This window comes from Gopherus evgoodei, chromosome 5, assembly GCF_007399415.2.
Source record: "Gopherus evgoodei ecotype Sinaloan lineage chromosome 5, rGopEvg1_v1.p, whole genome shotgun sequence".
NCBI classification, from domain to species: Eukaryota; Metazoa; Chordata; order Testudines; family Testudinidae; genus Gopherus; species Gopherus evgoodei.
Genome location: NC_044326.1, coordinates 123,581,224 through 123,606,739, shown reverse-complemented (window position 1 = coordinate 123,606,739; position 25,516 = coordinate 123,581,224). Strand labels below are relative to the sequence as shown.

At 46.0% G+C, this 25,516-nt stretch overlaps 1 protein-coding gene across 4 annotated transcripts in view; it reads left to right on the top strand.

The window, feature by feature from the left end:
• Positions 1 to 25,516, top strand: part of HERC3 (HECT and RLD domain containing E3 ubiquitin protein ligase 3) — a 109,657-nt gene that overhangs the window by 70,884 nt on the left and 13,257 nt on the right. For all 4 annotated transcript variants that reach the window (XM_030564845.1, XM_030564843.1, XM_030564842.1 and 1 more), the window contains exons 19-24: positions 1,081 to 1,224; positions 2,664 to 2,830; positions 4,073 to 4,139; positions 6,051 to 6,133; positions 14,727 to 14,910; positions 16,696 to 16,798. In XM_030564845.1, the coding sequence (XP_030420705.1) occupies positions 1,081 to 1,224; positions 2,664 to 2,830; positions 4,073 to 4,139; positions 6,051 to 6,133; positions 14,727 to 14,910; positions 16,696 to 16,798 (748 nt within the window). The remainder of the gene's footprint in view (positions 1 to 1,080; positions 1,225 to 2,663; positions 2,831 to 4,072; positions 4,140 to 6,050; positions 6,134 to 14,726; positions 14,911 to 16,695; positions 16,799 to 25,516) is intronic.

Genomic DNA, 25,516 nt, shown 5'->3' with positions numbered 1-25,516 from the left:
TATCATAGCAGCTGGAGGCTGCTTCCCCATCATTTTATCTCATTAAAAAGTCAGTATTTCTTATTCCTGCTTTCTTTATTACTTCATCACACAAATGGGGGGACACTGCCATGGTAGCCCAGGAAGGTTAGGGGAGGAGGGAAGCAACAAGTGGGGTTGTTGCAGGGGCACCCCCTAGAATGGCATGCAGCTCATCATTTCTGCGAGATCTCTGGGGCTCTGACACGGAGCACCTGTGCTCTCTGGTTCTCTAGTACACTTGCCCTATATTGTAGGCAGGACTGACTCTATTTTTAGACAAAACATAAGAAGGGAATGATCCGGGGAGTCATTCCCATTTTTGTCCATGCGCCCCCGGCCGACCTCAGCAAGGCCAGCCAGGAGCACCCATGGCAGCAGCAGATGGTATAGAACAACTGATAACCGTCATCTCATCGCCAATTTACAATGGCATGGCAGACAGTGCAATAAGGATAGTAACTGTCTCTGCTACCTTGCAAAGGCAAATGAATGCTGCTGTGTAGCACTGCAGTACCACGTCTGTCAGCAGCATCCAGTACACATACAGTGACAAAAGGCAAAATGGGCTCCATGGTTGCCATGCTATGGCATCTGCCAGGACAATCCAGGGAAAAAGGGCGCGAAATGATTGTCTGCCGTTGCTTTCACGGAGGAAGGATTGAGTGATGACATTTACTCAGAATCACTCGCGACACTGCTTTTGCATTGGGATCTCAACCCAGAATTCCAATGGGCGGAGGAGACTGAGGGAACTATGGGATAGCTACGGGATAGCTACCCACCGTGCAATGCTTCAGAAATCGATGCTAGCCTCGGTACAGGGACGCACACCACCGAATTAATGTGGTTAGTGCGGCCTCGTGCACGTGACTTTATACAATCTGTTTTACAAAATGGTTTATGTAAAATCGGAATAATCCTGTAGTGTAGACATACCCCCATTGTTGAAGTCAGCTTTGTATGCTACAGTTATTAATTTGCATGACCTGTGATTAAATCGGATACCTCTAATTTACAATCACAATCGGTATCCTGATCGGTCACCTGTTTTCACGGCAGGTGATCTTTGATGGCGAGGAGGCTGTTGATGCTGGAGGGGTCACAAAGGAATTCTTTCTCTTGTTGCTAAAAGAACTCCTGAATCCCATCTACGGAATGTTCACCTACTATCCAGAATCGAACCTGCTGTGGTTTTCAGATACGGTGAGTCACTGGTCTGTCTGCATTGTTTGCACACACGTGCTACATTGAAGTTAGTGACAAAAGCTATGTGAGAGAAAGTCAGCTTCCTCTTGTTTTTTTCCCTATGATGCTAATTGATAAGTGTGGAGCAATTGGATGGTGTGTATTCATTGCTTGATTTGATAGTTTGGCATCTCAGCTATAAACTGGGGATGTACAAAATCAGACTTCTAATCCAATTTAAATTTCTGTGCATCCCCTGCTCTTCATATGATCATAATCAATAACTACAATATCTCATTCATGCATTGAGCTTTTTAATGTACAATGCCAGGGAGCCATGATCTAATCATTAAAATAGCACAGTTACTCTCACTTGCTTACCATTGCAAATAGTGTTTTGAGTGGTGTGGAATGAATATCAAGTATTATACAAGAGACGGTTCACTCTCTCTTCTTGACTGCAAAATTGAAAATTGCATTGTTGGGTTGTTGTTCTGGTATGTGTGGTGCTTTTTTAAAATAATCTGATTATTTTTAAACTTGAAATTTTACAAGCGAGAAGACAGCACGTTACATTTTTGTAACCCACAAATAATATTACACTGCAATTGTTAGCATTAACATTGTGAAAATAGCAAATCAGATGGTGGTAAGAATAATTGTAGTATACACAATGAAAATGACTCATTCAAATGCTTGCAAAGTTTAAAAAATATGTGCAACACTATTTTCATTGACGCACAAATCTCAAACCAAACAGCAATGAAGACAGACGTGAAATCCAGCAATAGCTACTTGTGTGCTCCTGAACAGTAGTGCAGTTATGCATGACTTTTAAATGAAAAGAGGCTTTGTTGTTTGGATTGAAACATTGTCCTGCAGTATTTGGAATGGAAACATTGTGGCTTGGGAACCTGGCTCTGCTTTTGTTAGGATCCAGCTTGAGGGATGTGCAAAAGGCATAATAGATTACAAGTAATTTGGCTGTAACAATCAAGGTGTTGATTCATTTGAGGCTCCAGTCCTGCCGTGAGCTCTGTGTGGACTGGTGGTTCTGCTTGCAGGATTGGAGCCTACAAGTGATATTTTTACATCTGTCCTCTTGAATAGCTGGGGCCAGTTCATTAACAATAAAATTATTAATAATGATTTATGGTACCATTTACTGGGTGGGAGGTGTTGTCCAAACAGTCTGGGAGCACAGTCTCGGCTCTGAGGCTCTCACAGTTGAAGGCCAGATTTTCAAAAGAGCTCAGCTTCCGTTGAGGTAACCAACTGCAGTGACTGCATTTTTGGACAGGCCCCACATCTCTATGGGAGCTGCTTGGGGGCTGAAAGTATGAGCCCAAATCGTGATGCTGCAATATGTGTATATCTGCAGGAGGAAGATACATTGGCATTCCATGAAGCTGCACAATGAAGTTTGTTCTAACTGTGACTTCCCTGTGTGTTTGAAGTGTTTTGTAGAGCACAACTGGTTTCACTTGATCGGCATAGTATGTGGACTTGCTATATACAACTTCACTGTGGTAGACCTCCATTTCCCGTTGGCCTTGTACAAAAAGTTATTGAATGTGAAGCCCTGCTTGGAAGACTTAAAGGAGCTGTCTCCTACAGAAGGAAGGTATAATGCTGAAGGACTATCTAGGCTGCTTCTCTGACTTCTTCCCCTTCCAGTCCCCACAAGGTTTTCATCTGAGAACAACGTATGTTAAACTGGTTAATGTTAGTTAAATAAATGACCTGCTGACTTGATCAAGTCGTTCATTCTAGGGGCCCTGATTCACCAAAGTGCTTAAGTACATGTTTATTCTAAGCACCCGAGAGGTCCCATTGAAATCAGTGTTCCCTCTCACATGCATAAGTGGCTGACTGAATCTGGACCAGAATGGAGTAGAGTCATGGGGGAGGCTACTTGTCTTTTTGAGCTTTGAGCGGGCATGTAGGCATGTAGTGGGCTGTAGGTGGGGGTTCAAGAGATCTGGGTTCTAGTCCCCGCGCTGCTGATGACCTGCTTGGTGACCTTGGACAAGTGACATCGCCTCTCTCTGTCTCTGTTTCCCCTTTCCAACCTTGGTCTGACTCATCAGTTAAGACTGTAAATTCTCCTCCGTACAAGCTCTGTCATCTGTTCATTGCTTGGCCTGATGGGGTGCTGAATTCTGTCGGAGCCACTGTGAGCAACCGTCACGATAACCGGCTAGAAAGGCAGTTAAATGTTCTGGAGAAATGGCTTCTGAACACAAGGAAACTGGAGTTACTCCCCAAGCATTGTTTTTTCCAAGCTCTGACAGGTTGCAAGGTTCAGGTCACATGAAATTCTTGGTCTGATTATCATCTGACATCGATTGCTATGTGATTTTTTTATTTTTATTTTTTTAGCTCAGAGTTGAACAGTGTTTAAAAAAGAATTGATGGGGCAAAAGCGAGGGGTCAGGAAGATACAGGAGTCCTGCAGCCACGTTTTGGGAAACATCAATGGGACTCTTAAAAAAGGGGGCTGTGGACGTGCCCCGCCCTTCTGCAGCCTTCACGCCTATCTTGTGATCCTTCAGAGCTAGAAATCGAATGCTTTTTCCAAGTACTGGGCCACTAAACAGGATCCTTGTTCTTGTCAGACACAGACTAGATTGAGAATTTGTAGTGCGGCATTTATTCTATGTATAACAAAGCATGCGTGTATATGGGAATGCAGGTCATTGTGCTCCTTTACGCAACCCAGAATTTCTCTCTATCTTGTCCTGTTACTCTGACTTACGTTATTTACTTTCACTGCTGGGGTTTTTCCTTTAAACATAAAGCACAGACAGTATTGCCTCTTGGATGTCTGATTTGTCTCCTCCTCTCTCCCCCGCCTGTCTCATAGGAGTCTTCAGCAGCTTTTAGATTATCCTGGGGATGATGTAGAAGAAACCTTCTGCCTGAACTTCACAGTAAGGCAAATTCATACCATTTCTCAGTGATGTGATTTGTTGTGTGGGTGCCTGCAGAGTCCATAGACATGCACGGGTGCTGTGGGTTAGACCCAAACATGCCCATAAAATACATGCTGTATATTGCAGAAATGTTAAACTTCCTTGCGGGTATTCTACTGTTCTTGTGTATATGGTCAAGAAGACTGCGCTGCTAAGTGGATTAAGGGGGTGCAGTTTTCAAAAGTGCCCAACTTCCATTTTCAGAAATGACCTAGGCACTTAGGAACCTGTGTCTCAGTCACTTTCAGTGAGGTGTAGGCTCCAAAGTCCCTTTTGAAAATGGGACTTTGACTCCAAAGTCACTTGGTTGCTTTTGAAAATGTTACCCCATACCCATCTTTTTTTTCCCCCTTCCCATAGACTTTAAGGTCAGAAGGGACCATAATGATCATCTAGTCTGACCTCCTGCACACTTCTATCATTCTGTTATTGGTAAACAGTGCAGACTCCTTTTGCGACTTCAAACATTTACAGTGAATAATATTTTACTATTGTGTCAGACCTTCTTTGAGACCTAATGCTGCACTATATCACTAGGACACTGGCTTTGGCAGACTGAAATATTGAGACTCCAAAAGATTTTCTCCCGGCCAGTAAATGCAATCGATAACCTCTGCAGTGGGGTGGAAATCCATGAGAGTCTCTCTGGTTTCTCTGCCTGGTCACTCAGTCTGAAGACATGCGCCCAGAGGCACCTCGCTTATTTCAAAGTTACGATACACTGGCAGGCCTGAAGCTGAAATGGTCTCACCTGGAACAGGATGTTCTGGGTAGGCCCTAACTTTACAAGTAGGTGCTTATCACCTTCCTGTTTTATACAGAGTAGTGTTTGGGGTGAAGATGGATGCATTAGTCCAACATCTGAGCGCACCTGTTACTAGCGAGAAGACACGAAAGCTCCTTTCCCAAGGGGCTCTGATATGAGCTAATATGGCCAGGTATTGGGTTGAGTATTGTGAAGAAATCCTTCCCACCTCAATGTGCTCTGAGAAGGCTATACTTCATCTTGTTTGATAAGGGAGGGCCTTTAAAACAAAGCTGTCTTATAAATCTTGGCTTTAGAGTGAACCAATTCTGGGTCTAATACAGCCACACACAGGTCTGTGCTACCGTTCAGGGTGAGGTCAGGAGGTGATAGCACTGATCACATCCTCCTGTAAAATGAACAGTTAAAATAACCTTATATAACTTCCCCCAAGCACTTTTGTGCCTGGTTTCAGGCAAAAGGACATCTTTACTGCTGTGTTGATGCCTTGAAATGGATTCATCATTTTCCCCAAATGGTCTGAAGGAGATCTGTTTTGTGGCTCATTTGTGCTGGCTGGCTAAAAATCTGACCCATAATATTTTATCCATGAGACACTGTAAAATAATAGAAATATGTATGGAGTGCCTATATACTGCTGGCATTCTAGCTCTGTTACGAACACAGACAAAAGTAGCACATCTGACTTATCAAATAGTCTGGTAATCTATTAATGGAGCATCCTGCATTGCCATTATTCAAAGGGGACTTCGTTGGTGCCAATACACATGGCATTGGTTAAATGTAATTTTTAGCGATTATCAATCTCTTGTTTTTCAACGTGCAGTTGGTTCTCTTCCAGGTTTGCATTTGGCCTTGATTGCAAATCATGATCTAAGGGCAAATGTTGAATATGAAAAATGATGCAAGTATAGAAGGGTGTCTGCGTATTTTTTTTTATTCTCTCTAACTCGTTGTATCTGTTTTTCCAGCCTCCTTCCCTCGCCCTTTGTGTCAGTAGCTATGCAGTTTACCTGGAGCGAGTAAAAGAATCCTGCACCCATTCTGCAAGCTTGTAAGGTGACACACACAATGGAAAAACAATCTATTTTTTTTTAACATAGATATGCAGAGAAAGCTATGGCGTGACAGAGCAGAAGAAGCTAATACCAGAAGGAGACAAAATTACTGTGCAGAAGGACAACAGGTGAGTTACTATAATTGAGAAGCCATGGCAACTGAAATGCTTTTTTGGTGATGCCCTACGTCAGTGGGCACCTGGGTGATAATGAACTGAGATGGGATAGATAGGTTAACACAGGGGAAATGTCGGACCAGACTTTGAAAAGATGTCAGGATCCAGTGGGTCCCATTTCGGCACTTAAATAAGTGCCCAGATTTTTATAAGAGCTTAACGTCCTACCACCCATTGTTAAGGCCTGGTGCACGCCCCTCACCCCACCTCACCTGCACTCTCCCTATAAGGCCCTAACCATCACTTGAGCCCTTAATGCAGTGGCTAATCTCCCTTTGCAACTGATTATGGGGGAGACCAAATCCAAAAACACGCCTCAAGACTGGAACAGAAGACATAGACATCCATATAAACAGCCCTTCCTAGGACCTGAGCCAAAGATGACACTCAAAATCGTCCGTTCCTGGGTGGAGGGATTCTCTGCAGAGAAGGCTGCCATTCTGCCTGGTACAGAAGCAGACATCGTATGCCTGCGAGAGAGAGAGAGAATAGCCCCAAACATCCCTGGCATGCATATAGGTACGAATGCTGAATGCAACATTTATGGCAGTACTATACTTGCATGTGATAAAAGCCTGATGAAAAACACTTGTGAAAGACCATAGTGTCATGGCTGAACTTGACGAAATAGCAGTAGTTTCTGTTACACTTGAACTTCCACTTGACAGAAAAAACATGCCTTTTCATAGGTGACTTCAACAGTCACTGGACCATCTGGGGACACTCCAGCAATGACAACCAGGGGGAAGAAGTTGGTAAGTGGGCAGCAACAAACAACCTGATTCTGCTGTATGACCTCCCAGGACTAATTCTCCTTCCAAAGTGCATGATGGAACAAGAGGATATTTCTAGCTCTTGCCACTTCTGAAAATGCAGGTAACTTCAGAAGGAAGGTCATGGCAGCAATCCCAAGATTGTGGCATAAGCCAGTGCAAGTCACAATAGAGGCTGCTGTACAACCCAGGAAAACAAAGTATCTGCCAAGATCCAACCTCAGAAAGGCTGACTGGGAAGACTTTACCCTTGAATTGGATGAATCCATCTGTATTAGTACTGTGACACACAAGAACTCTGGAGAATTTGTCTTGCTGGTGTGGAAGATTGCCCAAAGAACATCCCGAGGGGATTTGGACATTATATGTATGGTCTTTCAGAAGAAACCCACCAACAATATAAAAGATATTCAGAATTGACGACTCGATGAAGAAACCATTGGGCTTGGGGAAATGCTTGTGAGAGAGATGAGAAAGGAGTGGCACAACTGCTGGAGGTAGATGGTTGAAACAACAAACCTGTGGCACAACAGCAAAAAAGCATGAACCACCCTTCACAAGGTGAACCCAGATGGACAACAACCAAAGCACATTGCCACAGTCTGTCCCAACCAAGTGACACACCAACTCATCCTAAATGGGAACCAAGCCCACAAAACACTGCGTGAAACAAAACAAATCAAGTGGGAGCCTCACTCACTCCTCACAGAAAGCAAAGTCCACAGTGAGCAGCTCAATACTGAGGAGCTCATGATAGCTATGAAAACTCTGAAATGTGTAAAGACAGCTGGATGTGATGGTGCATCTAATGAACTATTACTACACCTAGGGCACAAGAGCAGAGAAATATCTACCTGATTTCTTTAACTCTCTTGTATGGAGACAGTGCAGACACCCAAGCTGTGGAGCCATATCAAAGTGGTTGCACTACTCAGACCACGTAAAGATGTTAACTATGCAAAGTTTACCGTATCCTTACTGTATTACCAGTATCCTTATTTTGCTCAACCTACAAGCTATATAAGCTGATGAATATAACTAGAATAGTTTAGTTGATAACCAAGCTGATTTCTGCCCAGGATGTTTACACTGTGACCAAGTTGTAAGCCTAACTTAATAAATCGAAGATGGCTTTGAAGCCTGCAAAATTACAGGGGTAGTGTTTTTATAAGTCTGTCAGCTGACACTGTAAACCATTGTTCACTTCTTCTGAAATTGGCAAGAATTTAGACCAATAATAAGGTGGTCCAGGTCATCTCCTCTCTGCTCAAGATTTAATGTTTCTCTGTTGAGATGGATAATTAGAAAAGTAAATGGCAAACTCAGCAGAATGTGTTGCCCCAAAGTTCAGTTTTAGCACCCTTGCTGTTTAATGTCTACACAAGTTACCAACCAGAATTCCCTAGTGCGTAAAGATTTATTTATGTGGATGATCTTTGCATTGCCTCCCAATCGGAGAGATTTGAGGACATCAGGCACATTTTAACTGACTCCCTGGGCATATGTCAAGAATACTATTGTGCGAGGTCCCTGAATGTTAGTTTTACCAAGATACAAGTGTGTGCCTTCCATCTGAAACACCATCAGACCAAGAGAAAAATCCAGATATCGGGGATGGTACAATCTTTGAGCATTATAAATATCCATTGTACCTTGGGGGTCACATTAGACTGAATGCTGACATACAAAGATCACATTAAGAAGCTGAAAAAGGAAAGTGAACTCCAGGAACTGTGTACTTCAAAAAAATTGTGAATACAAAATAGGGAGTTGGTCCCAAAACACTCTGAGCAACCAGTGTTGCCTTGTGTTACTCACTTGAGCAGTTCTGTACACCCTTCTGGTCACACTTTAGCCATGCACACAAAATTGATACTGATCTGAGGCAATCCTCTGGGATCATCACAAGGACTTTGAAACTGACTTGCGATGATTGCACCACGATCAGTGAGCTCAATGCTTTCAGTAGGCAGACAAGAGAGACAAAAACAGATGCATGATCCAAGACGCTCATTGTATGGACACAATCCACCACTCAAGAGGCTGATGCCCAGAAAGAGCTGTGCCTCTGAAAATTCCTCACCACAAAATACTACAGTGGAAGGCTACAGAATTACAAAATGGTGAGAGAGGCTAATGATCCTGGAAAACCTGGCTCCTTCAGAACAACTGCCGTCACGCACTGACGTAGAAGGAGAACTCTGGTATGCTCTAAAATGAGTAAGAGCTGGAGTGGCAAAGACTGGTAACAGTATGACCCAGGGCTGGTCTACACTACGGGGGAAAATCGATCTTAGATACGCAACTTCAGCTACGTGAATAAAGTAGCTGAAGTCGAAGTATCTAAGATCGAATTACTCACCGTCCTCACGGTGCGGGATCGATGTCCGCGGCTCCCCCTGTCAATTCCGTAACTCCGTTCGGGTTGGTGGAGTTACGGAATCGATGTAAGCTTGTTCGGGGATCGATATATTGCGTCTAGATGAGACGCGATATATCGATCCCCAAGCAATCGATTGCTACCCGCCGATACGGCAGGTAGTGAAGACATACCCCAAGTGGAAGCTGAGGAAGGACCCCAAATATGAATGCAGAGAGCCTATGCAAACACGTGAATACTGTCTAAGGCAGTGCCCTCTGTCAACATCTTGCACCCCTGAGGTGCTGTTTGAGATAAAATAACAGCAGGTCTTGGTTATGGTTTTGGAGCTAGATGAGGATGATGAGCTACTTATATAGTGTATAGGGCACTGAGTAGTCACTCCACAACTGGTGATTTTCACCCTTGAAAACTAATTTGAGATTTTGCAGGACAGATACTGTACATGACAGTCAATTTACTGAATGAGGTTAAGACCAGCAGACTTACTGTTAACTGTTTGAAGTAGAAGCCATCTATTTTTATGCATATCTGATACAGTGGGGTGTTGTTCAGGGGCCGTAGGTGCTACCTAACACAAATAGTAATTAACTTCTTTCAACTTGAACCAGCTCCTTGGATTGGAAACAACACACCTACCTTTTTTCTTTTTTCAGCTGTTAAACTGTTTTCTTCTCTTAAGTAGCATGTCTTGGGATTGGCACTGGCAATCTTCAGGAAGTTTGCAAACTTGACAAAGTCCTTTTCTTCTAATCTGATTACATAGAAAAGAGTTCTGATTGTTTCTCAAAGAGCTGGGAAGCAGAATCTGCAGAATGTGTATTGAAAGAGTTGTCTGTAGGCTGACTTTTAGTAAACACTATAACAAACATCTTAGGGTATGTCATCACTACAGCAAAAGTGTGTTTTTTATCTCAAGATGACCTTTCCACTGTAAAATCCTAATGGATACCAGGTGCAGTAGTGTTTATCTCCAAGGCCACGTCCAGACTAGGTATTAAAATCGATTTTAGATACGCAACTTCAGCTACGGGAATAACGTAGCTGAAGTCGAATTTCTAAAATCGAGGTACTCACCTGTCTGGATGGCGCGGCATCGATGTCTGTGGCTCTCCGTGTCGATTCCGGAACTCCGTTCGGGTTGATGGAGTTCCGGAATCGATGTAAGCGCGCTCGGGGATCGATACATCGCGTCCAGACTAGACGCGATATATCCATCCCCGAGCAATCGATTTTAACCCGCCGATGCTGCGGGTTAGTCTGGACGTGGGCCAAGTAACTAACTGCGGTCAACCCTGGGTGGTTGTGCTGTAGGGTATACCTAGCTCCATTTCACTGAAGTAAAAAAAAAAAAAAAATCCATGCATTTTCTCCACTGGGATGTAAATAATGCACCTTTCTGCAGTGAAGAGAAAACCTTAAGACACATCTGCCCCGGGGAAAGAAGTGTATATGTTAGCTTAGCCTAGGGTAAAGCACAAATGTTTGTAGCCTGGAACAAACATTTGGGGAGTGTCCAGTTTAGTCTTTGCAAATGTGTTAATGAACTGAAGGTTGAAAAGCTCTAGAGAAGGAGGAGCCTAGACTAGACTTTAGCTCAATCAGTTTAGCAAATGCAGAAGTAGAAGTATTTTCTCTTGACTAAATTCTGAAGGTACAGATTGTGCTAGCAAACCTGAACTAGCATCTAAATTCTAGTCTAGACAAAGCATAGCTGGCCACCCATAGTCACCTGTCTTCACCCCTGGTTAGTTTGCCCTTTGGACTGTCCCTCGTTGTTGAAAATTCGTTTAGATCCACTTGTTTCCACCCTCCCAGGGTAAATAACACTTCTTGCCCATTATTGTTCCAAATACCACACTAGTATGCCCCTCGGAGTGCAGATGAAATGGGATTTGGTTAACTAGTGACTGTTCAGGGTTTCATTGCTTGATGATTTTCCCCTCCATTCCTCTGTGCTTTGGAGGCAGTGAGACAGATTTGCTGCATTTCCCTATCCCAATAACCTGCTGAATGCACACCCGTAGGTATTTCATACTTCAATACTGCTTTCCTATTGGTATACTGGATAGGTGTATAATTTTAAGGAAAAGTAATCTGTGAAGCATCTGCAGCGTTCCCTTCTCAGAGTTGCCACGTAGGATTTTACATCAAAATGACAATGTTCCAGATAATGTTCATGTAAGCAACTTCTTTTGAAGCCACAAGGGCAGAAAAGGGATGTTGGGCAACAGATCAGTGTTTAGTGTCTTGACATTGTCAGTGGGAATTTCTCCAAGGGCTCAGTCAAGTGTCAAGAAAACAGCAATAAAAGACGCACACTGGATAACAAAATATCCCTCCCTGTCTCCTTATTTCAGGTTTTCATGTCTCTGTCTGTTGTTTCCTTTCGTAATTTCTCACTTTTCCCTTGCACATGCTACTCAAGAGCATATATAAGAATCTCTTTCTCCGACTCTTTGGGATGTCACTGTTTCATTTTTTGATTGTGTTCTGCTTTCTGTCTATTGAACTCTTCTCCATTTCCTGACTTGCTTAGCAAATGAAGAATAGTGTGAACTGTTACCAAATGTCACGCAGAAACAGCTGCTGGAAGAGATTGGGGAAGTCACGTCCATCCACATCCCAAAGAGCAGCCCACAGACCAGCTTGAGGAGATCTCTTAGTTCGCCATGTTACTGTCGGGCTAATAATATACTGAAAACAGCTTTAAAGGGAAATATTGCTGGGTCTTTGCATGAATAATGTTTGTGTGAAATTAGGCATTTGTGTAGTATTCTGGTCAAAGTGTAGTGCGGAGAGGGAGGAGGGTGGAGAATAAATGTGCCCTTAGCAAGAGGTGGAGGAGTCGTTATGATGCCTGGCTTAAGATTCTGGCTTTTGGTGCCAAAGGCTACAGGACATTGTGTTTTATTCCAATATTGTTCTTGACCACCCCCAAAGCAAAACAGTGTAGTTCTTGTAGGCCAGGAGAAGCCGGCTCCTTCTTGCCAAGCTCTCTCAGGGCTGGTCTGCGTAGTTTTTTGCACCAATTGAATGCTAAGAAAACCATTTTACTCAAATTGGTATAACCTCTTTGTTGTGTGGACCCAATTATACCCTATCAAGGTGCTTATAACAGGCTATACCCTTATAAGCACATTTACACCAGTATAACTGCATCCACAGTAGGGCCGTGCCACTTTAACTCCATCGGCAGTGGGCTGCACTCAGCTGCATTCGGACAATGCATGGAAGGTGTGACTATCTCCTCCACGAATGGAAAATCAAAGAATCAACAAATTATGTTCCACCACGGACAACTATCCCTTTCACATGTGCAGTGGGGGACCCACCCAGCTATCCATGAAAGCATTAGAGTGGCTTTTGAATCTCAAGATTCAACTATACTCCCAGCCAATTGCTTTTCAACTGCCATCTGCAAGAAGAGGATGACTGCATTGGGTTGTTTACCAATTTAGTAAGCTGGAGCAAAAACTGTGTGTAGAAATACTCTAATATTTTATTCTAATCAAGGGATTGGCAACCTTTGGCACGCGGCCCATCAGCGAGACATTTTATTTACGTTGACCGTCTCCAAGCAGGTCCCCACACACCTCCCAGTGGCCGCGGTTCACTGTTCCTGACCAATGGGAGCTGTGGGAAGTGGTGCGGGCCATAGGGATGTACTGGCTGCTGCTTCCCACAGGTCCCATTGGCCGGGAATGGCGAACTGCAGCCACTGGGAGCTGTGGGGGTCTGTGCCTGCGGACGGTCAACATAAACAAAATGTCTCACGGCCCGCCAGTGGATTACCTTGACGGGCCATGTGCTGAAGGTTGCCGACCCCAGTTCTAATCTTTCCTAGATGAGCCTTCTCTTAACTTAATCCTTATGTAGAAACCATGGCACCCTCTACTGGCAGTCTCCAATATTGCATGAATTCACTTAACCATATTTGCGTCTTTTAAATGAAGAAAGTCTCACATGCATTTGTAGGAATAAACACTTCAACTGAGTCACTTCTTTCATCCTGCCTGGCCCTCTGTGTAAATTAGAGCAATGTCAGGGCTGACTTAAATTTCAATTCTGCTTCTCAGGGCCCCCTGTGAATTCTTAAAAAGTCAGAAATAGCTGTAGCATGGGGCTCTTGCCACAACACCCTCCTGCCCTCGACTCACCTACTTCTTCCTCCAGCCTGCCCTCAGCATACCCCATACATTAGGGGTGGAAGCAGGGCTGGCATTCTGCTCTGACACCAGTTCTGCATTGAACACGGAAGCCCTTGTGCCAAAGATATCATCAAGGAGTAATTTCCAGTGTTTTCCGAGCTCCTTTACACTGCCAGAGTGGTATAATGAGATCTTAGTGTAACTAAGAATCAGGTCCTTTGCCTTTTGCTGCTTTCTGTCTGTTACTCAGGTTAGCTGTTACTGGGAGGTATCTGACTCTAGAATGTCCTTGTATCTTTTTCCTTCACAGCCCTCAGCACACACAGCACCTGTGTTAATGGGAAAGAGAGGGAAGTTATTGTAGGTTTAGACCAAGACTTTCTAAAACAGGCCCTCAAGTTTAGGCTCTTCTGAAGTGCTGAGCACCCAGCAGTTTCCAGTGAGCTCTGTCCAACAAGTGCCTAAATATAGACTTCTTAGGCTCTTCTTTTTGAAAATCTTGGCCATGGTCTCTGTCCCTTTGGTTTGACTCCCAGTCCTGAGGATAGCATCAACTCAGGGCATCAGGAAGCAGCAGGTCAGTGTAGAGAAAGCAGGAAATGCTGTGCTGAGTGATTTCCCCCCTCCCACCCCTGTTCCCTAGTCACTTTAATGGATGGCTGAAAGGAGCTGTAAGTTATTTCATGCACGTCTTAAACATAGGGCTGGGAGAGCTGTGCTGAGGGGCTGGTGTGTCCTATGGAGGCCTAATGCTGACTTCTGCTTTAGTGGAACATCAGCTGTAATGTGCACAGCCAGGAAAAGGACTCCACACCTCAGCAGCTCGCAAAGGCTCAGCTGACTCCTAGCCCTCGATGCTCTGGGCATCTGGATGCTCTGCCCTTGAGTGGGTCTGTATTCATAATGCGCAGCATGTGCTATCTGAAGAGCTCTCTACTTCCATTGGGTCAAACAGGCCCCCGGTGCCACTTGCTCTTTGACTCTTTACACTCATGTGTGCCGTTACCGGGTAGGCCTTGAGACATGGGGTGGACTGGAAGCATTTCACTCCAGCCTCCTGAACAGCGTGTCCATTTTGTTCATAATACACAGGAGTCCCCTTTTTAAACCTGGCTGAGTGTGTGTGTCCCTATAGCTTCCAGCCCACTGCGTGAACCGTCACTTCCTGACAGTTTTAATAAAACCCAACAATGTGAATAACAATCTTTTCTTTTTCCCCTCCCCTTCTCTCAATACACCAGGCAGGAATTTGTTGAGGCCTACTTGAATTACATCTTCAATCTCTCAGTCCATGAGTGGTATATCGCTTTCTCCACTGGCTTCCTGAAGGTTTGTGGTGGGAAGGTCCTGGAACTCTTCCAGCCCTCAGAGCTGAGGGCCATGATAGTAGGGAACAGCAACTACAACTGGGAGGAACTGGAAGAGGTAAGCTGCCGTGGGGCATCTCTTCTGTTTGTCTTGATGGGCACAGAAACCAGTAAGGATGGTCCAGTGGTTAGGGCGCTAGGCTGGGACTCAGGAGACTGGTTCCTCAATCTGACACAGACTTTGTGTGCGACCTTGGGCTTGTCTCTCACTGTCTTAGTTCCACATCTGTAAACCGAGGGCAATAGCACTGCCTGACCTAAAAGTCGATGTTGGGAGGAGAAACCCATTGAAGATTGTGAGGTGCTCAGATATGATGGTAATAGGGGCCACATTAGTACCTAGCAGATAGTTTATCACGTGGGTAGAATTAAGTATGTCTGTGATCTGGATACTGGATGCCCACTGCTAAGGGTTGGGATAGAACAGAGCCTCAACCTCTTATGGGAACTTCCTCTTCTCTCCTCACTGGAGCACCTTCTCCTGAGTCCCTTGAAAGTCATTATCGCCAGTAAGTTTTCCTGCCACTAACAAAGGCAGGCAGGAGGAGAAGGATTTGCACTATCTTTGTTTAGGGATGAAGTCTGGATTCAGTGGAGGATATGAACACAGCATAGCTGGTCCCTCTCTCAGGGGGAAATTCACCTTGTGGCAGAGAGGGCAGGAGAAGGCCAAGAGCTGAAGTGGAACTTGCGTAGTACACAGGGCTTATGCTGCCCCTCTGCATGAGAGTGAATTGTACCCTCTAAATACAAACATGTAAGCTAGTTTCTTTCCCCTTTCCACACCTTATAAGTAGTACTGGACATGTGCTGTAGAACAGTGGTTTTCAAACTGCGGGTCACGACCCAGTACTGGGTCGCGGAATGTAAGGCACTGGGTTGCGACAGCTCTGGTCAACATCACTGACCAGCCGTTAAAAGTCCCATTGGCGGTACTGCTCGGCTAAGGCAGGCTTGTCTCTATCTGATACAACACCACGCTGTGCCCTGGAAGTGGCCAGCAGCAGGTACGGCTCCTAGGCGAGGGGGCCACGGGGCTCCACGCACTGCCCCCACACTGAGCACTGGCTCTGCATTCCCATTGGCCGGTTCCAGGGAACCGGCCAATGGGAGCTGGGGGGAGCGGTCCTTGTGGGTGAAAGCCACACGTTGCCACTTGCGCACCTCTGCCTAGGAGCTGGATGTGCTGCTGGCTGCTTCCGGGGCACAGCACAGTTCACAGTGCCAGAACAGGCAGGGAGCCTGCCTTAGCCCCTCTGCTGTGCCACTGACTGGAAGCTGCCTGAGGTAAGCCCATGCCACAACCCCATGTCCCAATCCCCTGCCCTGAGCCCCCCCCCAATGCAGAGCCCCTTGCTGCACCCCAACTCCCTCATCCCCAGTCCCACCACAGAGCCTGCACCCCCAGCCCAGAGCCCTGACCCACTCCCACACCCCAATCCCCTGACCCAGCCCTGACCCCCCCAAACCTGGAAGCCCCTCCTGCACCCCTGGCCCTACCCCAGAGCCTGCACCCTCAACCCAGAGCCCTGATCCCCTCCTGCACCCCAACCCTCTGCCCCAGCCCTGAGTCCCTCCCAAACCCCTCATCCCCAGCTCTGTTGGGTTGCGGGCATCAGCAATTTTCTTCAACTGAGTCACCAGAAAAAAAGTTTGAAAACCGCTGCTGTAGACAGTAAATTACCACGCATGGTATTATAAGTATATCAGCAGTTATTTTTGGATTTCTAAACTGTGGATTTTATTAATTAAATACCTCCTTCTTAGGATTCTAAAGAAGCGGAGGTTAGTTGTGGACCATCACTTTCTCTCATAAGAAAAAAGTTTGTGCCTCTTTTAACAGTGTGCCATCTACAAGGGGGACTACTCCGCTACACACCCAACAGTGAGAATGTTCTGGGAAACCTTTCATGAATTTCCCATGGAAAAGAAGAAGAAATTTCTATGTAAGTATCTTGCAGTGGCATTAGCCACATCTTGAAATTTTAGGGCCACATTCGAACCTCAGCTATATTGGTGATATCTTGAGTATCTGCACTGACTCTTGCTGTACAATCAAAGCGGAAAGGTTGGTGTCTTAAATAAGAACTACTAGCCAGAATAGCTTTTGCCTTTCTCCTCCTGTTCCTTTTCTCTCCCATGTTAAGCTTGGCACTAAAAATCCCTGTAGTCCAGGAGTTCTCAGACTTATTTGGCTATGCGCCTTCTTCCTTGTGTCTTAAGTAGCTTACGCTCCCGCCTTCCCCCTTCCCCCGTACATACATCGCCACCCTGCTCTAAAGGTAGCACCGTGCCAGCAGCAGCACAGAAGTGAGGGTGGCAATTTGAAAAGTGGTATTTGTCAATATCACTTTTCACAGCCAATTTTGCACGCTATTGCCACCCTTACTTCTGTGCTGCTGCCACCCCGGAGCTGCCTGCTGGAGCCACGCTGCCACCTCCTGGTGAGGGATTGGGCAGAGGAGGGGAAAGGAGAGCCCAAGCCTGGGCTCCCAGTGAGGGATTGAGGGGGATGGGGAAAAAGGAGAGCCCAAGCCCAGGCAGTGGGGCTCTGACTGTGCTATCCCCTTTATCCCGCCTGCCCCCCCCCCCCCACACACCTCCTGGGTGTGCACGGCAAGCCCCAGGGCTGACAGCTGGAGCTCTTAAAAAGAAAAAAGGCACACAGCTCACACCTCCCTTGACACATTCCCAAGGAAGGCATGGAAAATAGAAAAAGTAGAAATTTCTCTGTAGTGGGAAGTATAATGCCACTATGTTCCCACTGTATACCGCATAAGTACCCTGCTTTGGCAGGGGAAGCCAAAGCTGCAAATAGCTTTCCAAAGCATTCAGTCCTGGTCAGCATGGACTTCCAAGTGAACTCAGTGATCTTAAGCATGGTCAAGGGACTTTGGATGTTGGCCCATCCCTGAAAATCCTTCAGCTAAACGTTCCACAGTTGTAATCTGCCTCCAGGAGACATATCATCTCTCTTTCTGCCAGCTGCCTTAACATCAAAGGTTATGACCTTTTGAGTGACTTTCGGCATAGTAAATATGCTGTGCTGCCTATGTTAGAGCCAATCTTGCTGGCACAGAACCACTACCATCTATTTCAGACGTCTGTGATACTGAGAGAGTTGGTCATTTCAGAGTGGCAAATGTGTACAAGTCACCCAGCCTACTCCAGGCTCTTATGGTCCCACACCCTACCATCTATGTTGGAGACTTTACTAGCCACTGGGATATGGATAGTCTGATCAAAATGGAGTTGACTTTTTTGACTGAGTCTCACTCCATGACCTTCACCTCATCCATGATCCAGAACAACAGGGTACTTTTCATTCTACCAAATGGAAACAAGACTACTTCCCTGGCTTCACCTGGACCATCAGTACAGGCAATCATTCATTTCAAGCTGTGAGCAGTGTATTGAAAAACTTTCCACACAGTCAGCATCGTTTGGTCCTTATCAAAGTTGGAGTAATCATATCTATTGGGAGCACCAATAAAAGCCCTCACTGGAATTATTAGAATGCAAACTGGCCCAGCTTTACTCCGTTCACTGGCTGCTACGTCACTTGTATCCCACACAACATCTCCACTGAAGACACTTACATGTGGTTCATAAAAGCCATATATGAAGCTGCCATGGAGTCAATTCCAAAAGGTTGCTATGAGACATACATCCCCTCCTACCTGAGGAGTGTGTAGAACTCCTTCTCAAGCAGTATGGAGAGTGTGGTGCCCAGGCATTGCCACACATCTCTTGGACAACTTGAATGCTTCTGGAAGAGCAAGATGGGAGCAGACTACTGAGGAACGAAACATATTGCGATCCAGCTGCGAATCCTGGGCCCCCATCAGAAAAGTGTGGTGCTGCTGAGAAGCCTTCAGCACAGCACTGTTACTCGGTCTCTGCAAAGAGTATTGCTACCCACCTGATAAATGTTACAAATGCGGATAAGGACAAAACGTTTGATGGAGGGGTGAAGAAGAAATAATGACAATACAAACAGTGCATACCAAAAAACAAAGACGACCTTCAGCCTTTCACCACAGCTTAAATTTAAATTGAAAACAGGTAATGTCTGTGGGCTTGGTAACCTCTCCCACAAATTCCTGAAGAACCTGGTAATAGCTAGCACAAAATGGCTAGCCATCTTTCTGTCTAGAGCCATCCAGGAGAATAAAATACTGAAGATTTGGGGTAGAGCAAAAGGAATAGCCTTGTCAAAACCTCACTAATGACTGCAATATGTTACCAGCCCATCTCTTTGCTAAGCTGTGTGTGCAAATTGCTTGAAAGGCTTATCCTTCAAAGAACTGTCTCCACCACTGACGGTATCCAAAGTGTAGATTTAAGCAGGTTTCAGATCAAACTGCATAATTGTCATCAAATACTGGCACAGTTTGGTATACAGATCTACTGTACAGGCTGTCATTGGTCCTACCAAAGTGGGTTGTCACAGCTGTGGAACTGTTGCAGAGAGACTACCTGTTCCAAGGTCTACTTGGACAAAAGACCAGATCCTGGGGGTCCCAAAATAATGGTCTACCTCAGGACTCAGTTCTAGCAGTAACACTTTTCAACCTCTTCCCAAGTGACCTTCCCAATCAGGGCTGGCTCCAGGCACCAGCGCAGCAAGCAGGTGCCTGGGGTAGCCAATGAAGAGGGGCGGCACGTCCGGCTCTTCGGTGGCAATTTGGTGCCGGGTCCCTCAGTCCTTCTCGGAGGGAAGGACCTGCTGCCGAATTGCTGCCAAAGAGTGAAGCAGCGCAGTGGAGCTGCTGCCGAAGTGCCGCCAATCGCGATTGCGGCTTCTTTTTTTTTTCCCCCTGCCGCTTGGGGCAGCCAAAGGCCTGAAGCCGGCCCTGTTCCCAGTGCCGCTGGCAAGCATTTTATTGATGCAGATGATAGCTGTTTGGCACTACAGGACCAGAATTTCAGTGACCTAGGAGAAGTTCTGAGTGCCTTCAGATGATGGCCTGTTGTTGTAAAAGATGAAGACTTAAGGCTTGTACCAAAAACAGTTTCCAGCTGCTTCCACATAGGCCACACCAAGGCCAATAAACAGTTCAGTATCTTCCTGAATGGATATAGGCTGGACCAGGACTCAACGTCTGTCAATCTGTGTCACACCTTGACTTTCAGGGAACACCTTCCCAAGACCTCGCTGAAACTAAAAACCAGAAAACCTGGTTCTGCCTGGGGAGCCAGGTCACAGACTCTAAGACACTCTGGGCTCATTTTGTGCTATTCTGTGGCAGAGTATTGTTCCTGGTGTGGCTCATTTCTGTTCACACGGAACTAGCAGACACTCAGCTGAGTGAAACCACAGGTACCCTACCATGAGATTGACCAGCCTGGCTCAGCTGCCGGGTCCTATCCACCATCGCTCCTCTTGACATTGTGTGACAAGTTACCGTCCAGAATCTGCTCCTTAAGGTGCAAGACTCGCCACAACTATCTCTTTAAGGAGTCATTGAAAACTACACTCCATAGCATAATCCGTGCTTAGACAGCACAACTCTGTCTCCCTCTAGTGTCTGGGCCACAGAGAGATTTGATTCTGCTACAGTCTAAACTAACAGACCTGTGTCTTTTTTAGCTCAGGTAGTAGAGGCTCTTGGTTTTAGATCCAGAAGTCCCAGCTTTGCTCCCTGCTGCTGCTGACCCCTCAGGGGCAATGGAGAGCACAGAAAAGAGACAAACTTTAGTTTCCTTCAAGTATAATAATAATAATAGTTGGTACCATTCTAATCAGCATCTCCCATGTTTTTGGTTTCTAAGCTGTTGGTAGTATGGCCAGGAGAAGGATATTTTTGTTTTTTAGACAAGTGTCATCTTTAAGGGGAAACACTGCGGCATGTCTCATTTGGTGGATCAATGTGTAGATGATTTTGTAAATCAGCATGGCAGAGCAATTGGTAAATATTTGATAAGATGTAGCTTGGAAGCTTCCCCTCTTCTGTGGCTATAGAAGGCCCTGATTTCCTCATGTGGAGGCTGCCTGTTGTTTCTTTCACCATCTTCCCCCCACCCCCCGTCTTTGTCATGGATTCTTCTGGCTGAATAACCTGCCTTCCCAGCATGCCACCCAGGGCTGTCCCGAGTGGGGGCCAAGTGGGGAAATTTTGCCCCGGGCCCTGCAGGGGCCCCACGAGAGTTTTTTTGGCGCCCCTGGAATGGGGTCCTTCACTCGCTCTGGGGGTCCCAGAAACTCTTGCGGGGGCTCGCCCCCGGAGCTTTCTTCCACTCTGGGTCTTTGGCAGGAATTCAGTTGCGGGGGGTCCTTCCGCTCTGGGACCCACCACCAAAGTGCCCCGAAGACCCGCGGCGGGGGGGGGGGGGTCCTTCTGCCCCGGGACCCGCCGCCGAAGTGCCCAAAGACCCAGCAGGGAGTCCTTCCACTCCGGGACCTGCTGCCGAAGTGCCAGGTCTTGAAGACCCCAGGCCCCCTGAATCTCTGGGCGGCCCTGCATGCCGTGCCTCCAGATGTGCCACAGCTCCTCTTCTACCCACTGCACCAGTGGTGTACGTGAGTAAGCCTCTTCCTCTGGCCTGTCCTCATCTCCTGGCTACCATCCTAACCAAACCTCTCCCAAGGGTACTAGTAGGGGCTGTTCTCCTCACACTTCTTGTTCTGTATCTATATCAGTTTAGACACATTGGTGCAAGCCCAGTGTGGAAGCAATTGTACTGATGTAAGCCCTTTTCATACCAGTATAACTGGGTCCGTGACACAGGGGTTGCACTGTTTTAATGCTTCTAAAACGTGTAGTTAAACTGGTACAAAAAGATTGTGTAGCCAAGCTCCTCTGAGTTTCCAAGCCTGATGCTTGGTTTCAGTGGCCACCCTTCCTTTTAACTAACATCCAGGACTTTCTTGTGAACTCCTTTCCTGAGTCACTTACCTGTTCTCCTGCTCCCTTCCTGCAAGCTCTCTGAGTGCACTGGGCTGTGTAGAGAAGAGGAGATGTTCCCTCCCCTGAGGCTGGAGCAAAAGCCTTGTTGCAGGCAGGGGGGAGCTTTGGAATGTTGCATGCTGAGTCGCTGGCTCTGTGGCCAGATAGAAAATGAAACACTAGGATTGTGAGCTGTGAAAAGGCTCTCTCTGCCCTCCAAGCACTGTGAAAATGGAGTTTGTTTTTAGCAAAGGGCTTTGCAGGTGCAATGGGAGGGCTAGAAGGGAGCTGAAATAGAAACAAGCAGTAGTAACAGCATCCCCTTCCTCCCCTCGACTTCTCTACAGGGGACCTCTCTGATGGTCTCAGCTTTCCTTTCTTGTTGATCCTTGGCTTCCGGGGTAGGCCTCTGTAGTGCTTGTGCAAACGTGGTAGTAGAGTGGGATTTTCCAAAGCACTCAACATTGGCCAAACTTTGCTGCTATTGAAGTCTATGGTAAAGCTCCCGCTGACTTCTGTGGGGCCAGATTTGGCCCGCTCCTGCATGCTTGTGAAAAGCCCACCCTATAGCGCGTGGCATTCCATGTCCCACCAGCTGCTGCTGGACTCCTCAGTTAATCCTTTAACTAGTTGTTGGAACTGCGCAAAGTGTGGCTTTCAGACGATTTGGTTTGTCCGTAGACAGAGGGGTTTGTTACAGAGGGCAAAACTCTTCCTCTCCCCTTTTTTGGTCTTGTGTAGAAGTGAAGATGCAGAAGTCTGCAAAGTAAAACTGCTGAATTCAGCAGCGCTTGGGCCCTGGTCCCCATAGAGCACTGTCAGCTCATGCTTTACACACCACGTGGGCACCACCCCGGGGTCTGCATTCTTGCCAGTGCTTGCTGCCTCCTTTGCCAGCACACTTCCTTCCTCCTCCCTCCCGTGCCCCTATTCTCCACAAAGCTGTACTGCCACCCTTCAAAGTGAGTTCATGCCAGCGAGAGATCCCACGGGAACCAGCATTCTGGTCTGCTCTGAAAGCTGCACATATCTGTGTCCAGAGCTGTGCTGAGGTTCCACACAGAGGGGCAGTCCAGCTGCCAGCATTTTTGCGAGACTAACTTTCAAATGAGCAAGTGTTTCTTTGCCTGCAATGGTAGCTTGCTTAGTGGATGATCAGGGGGTGCTGCATATGAAAGATCTGGGTTTGAGCTAGAGTCTGGGAGTCTGTTGTTTAAGGTCAGTACAACAGCTATCTATAACTGCCCTTGTTTATTTTCATATGACAGAGGCCAAGCTGCATATTTGTGGCGTTTTTTCCATGTTCCAGTCCAGTCTCTTTGTGGTAGTTCTGCTTGGCAGGCAGCCACCAGTCCACTTCTCAGCTGGTCTGGGGCATGGGGAGGGGACAAGCCTGGAAATATTTGCTGTCAATTTATTTTAACTGATTCCTTTTAACAAATCCAACATCACAAGGCCAGATTCCTTGCTGACGTCACGCGATTGACTGCAGGGCCAGCTGGGCATCAGGCTGGGGACACCATCAGCAGAAAACAGGGCCCGTAGGATAAGAATATTAAAGGTTTAAGGGTAAATCTGCCTCCTCTTGCAATAACTAAAACGCAGGTGGCAGAGAGTGAGTTTCAAATGATCAAACCCTTGTGAGATGTCATTGTTTCAGCTTGGAAGAGGGGACAGCTTCCCCGGGGAGCCAGATGGAAGTGGGCAAGTGACACATGTATGCACAGTCCCTGTGGGGGATCTTGCTGGTTGCAGAGGGCATTTCCCTCCCTTGTTTCCTGCTCCTTTCTCCTTTTTGTTACCAAAGGACAGAGGCAATGTTTGCCTTGGTTACAATAATAACTGCAGCCCTCAGCGCTCCCCCGCCAGGTCTGAAAGGGTGTGGGTAAGTCTTTGTGAAACAGGGGGACTGGCAGTGGGGACAGAAAGGAAAAGGCCAACAGTTACAAACTTGGGTGCCTAGGTACCTGGGTACACTCATATGTAGTGTTACAAACTGCCCTTCCTCCCCCGAGCAATTGAGCCACATTTGAGCCAGCTGGTTTTAACAAGTTATTGAACAAACCACAACAGGAATCTAATATATGATCCTAGGTACAACTACAGCAGGTAAGTAAAATCTCACTCCCTGCTGGGTGGTCTGGCAAGGCATGCCAGCTGCAATCAGATGAATCTGTTTCTCGGGCTAGAGTCTTTCCCTACTGCCCCACACACCACCCAGAGACGCTTTTAACACACCCATGTATACTCTAGGCCAGTGGTTCTCAACCAGGGGTACGCACAGGTCTTCCCAGGAGTACATCAACTAATCTAGATATTTGCCAAGTTTAACAACAGGCTACAGAAAAAGCACTAGCAAAGTCAGTACAACTAACATTTCATACCCACAACTGTTTATACTGCTCTATATACTATACATTGAATATAAGTACAATATTGATATACAAAACTGATTTATTGTATTATTATGAGGTAAAAAATGAGGAAAGTCAGCAATTTTTCAGTGCTGCGACACCTTTGTATTTTATGTCTGATTTTGTAAGCAAGTAGTTATTAAGTGTGGTGAAACTTGGGGGTCCACAAGACAATCAGACTCTTGAAAGGGGGACAGTGGTCTGGAAAGGTTGAGAGCCATTGCTCTAAGTTATACCTGTGCCAGCACATACACAGCATCTCCAGACCTACCTCAACCATGGCTCCCTCAGCTGCTAGAAAACGGAGAATACATACTAAAAGATAAACATTAAAAACAAGAAAGAGGTGAAGGTGCCTTACCCTAGGTACTCAAGAGCATCTCCGGGTGCAGCCTGTATTGGGTCTCCAGTGCCATAGCAATCCATCTCTCTTGGCTCCACTGTCGGATTTTACCAAGCTAGTGCCATACTCACATTTTAGCGAGTATCCTCATACTGCTTTTTCTTTTCCCGTTTGGTTAATGCCATTTCCATATTGATTTGAAATGCCAAAGTAAATAACAGTCCCAGCATTCAAGATGTGGTTATGCTTTGAGTTACAACTGTTAGAGCAACTGTGTGCATCAGCATCACTACCTTAACTGGGCATTTGAAGCATTCTGGTGGGTTGGTCAAACCTTCATTTGGATAGGTCCTGCAGATTCAACATGCAATTGTTTTAATGATTTAGGAGTTGGCAAAGGAGTAATTTTAGGAGCAAAGTAGTATAACTTTGTGATTGCTAATGGGCAAGCCCTTTAAAAGAAGTGATTCAACACATTTCTATGGACTTACATTTAACTTAGAATAATAATACCATTTATATCTTTAACAAATGTAAAATTAAACCCAGCATTCACCATAGTACATGCTTCCCAATAGTACTCCAACCTCCATCATACCAGGTTTCAGTTGGTATGGTAGATTCAACTGAACTGGCAGAAAAGGTTTGCCATGCACAAAAAGACCATCTATTACCATCTGACTGAGGTGATCAATTATTTTTTTGTCAAAGTAAGTTGCGGGGAGTGTATGTATAGCAGGAGTGTAGTAGCAAGACACAAGAAGTAATTCTTCCGCTCTACTCTGAAGCTGATACAGCCTCAACTGAAGTATTGTGTCCAGTTCTGGATGCCACATTTCAAGACAGATGTGGACAAATTGGAGGAAGTCCAGAGGCAAGCAACAAAAATGATTAAAGGTCTAGAAAACATGACCTATGAGGGAAGATTGAAAGAACTGGGTTGTTTAATCTGGGGAAGAGAAGACTGAGAGGTGACATAATAACGGTTTTCAGGTATATAAAAGGTTGTTACAAGGA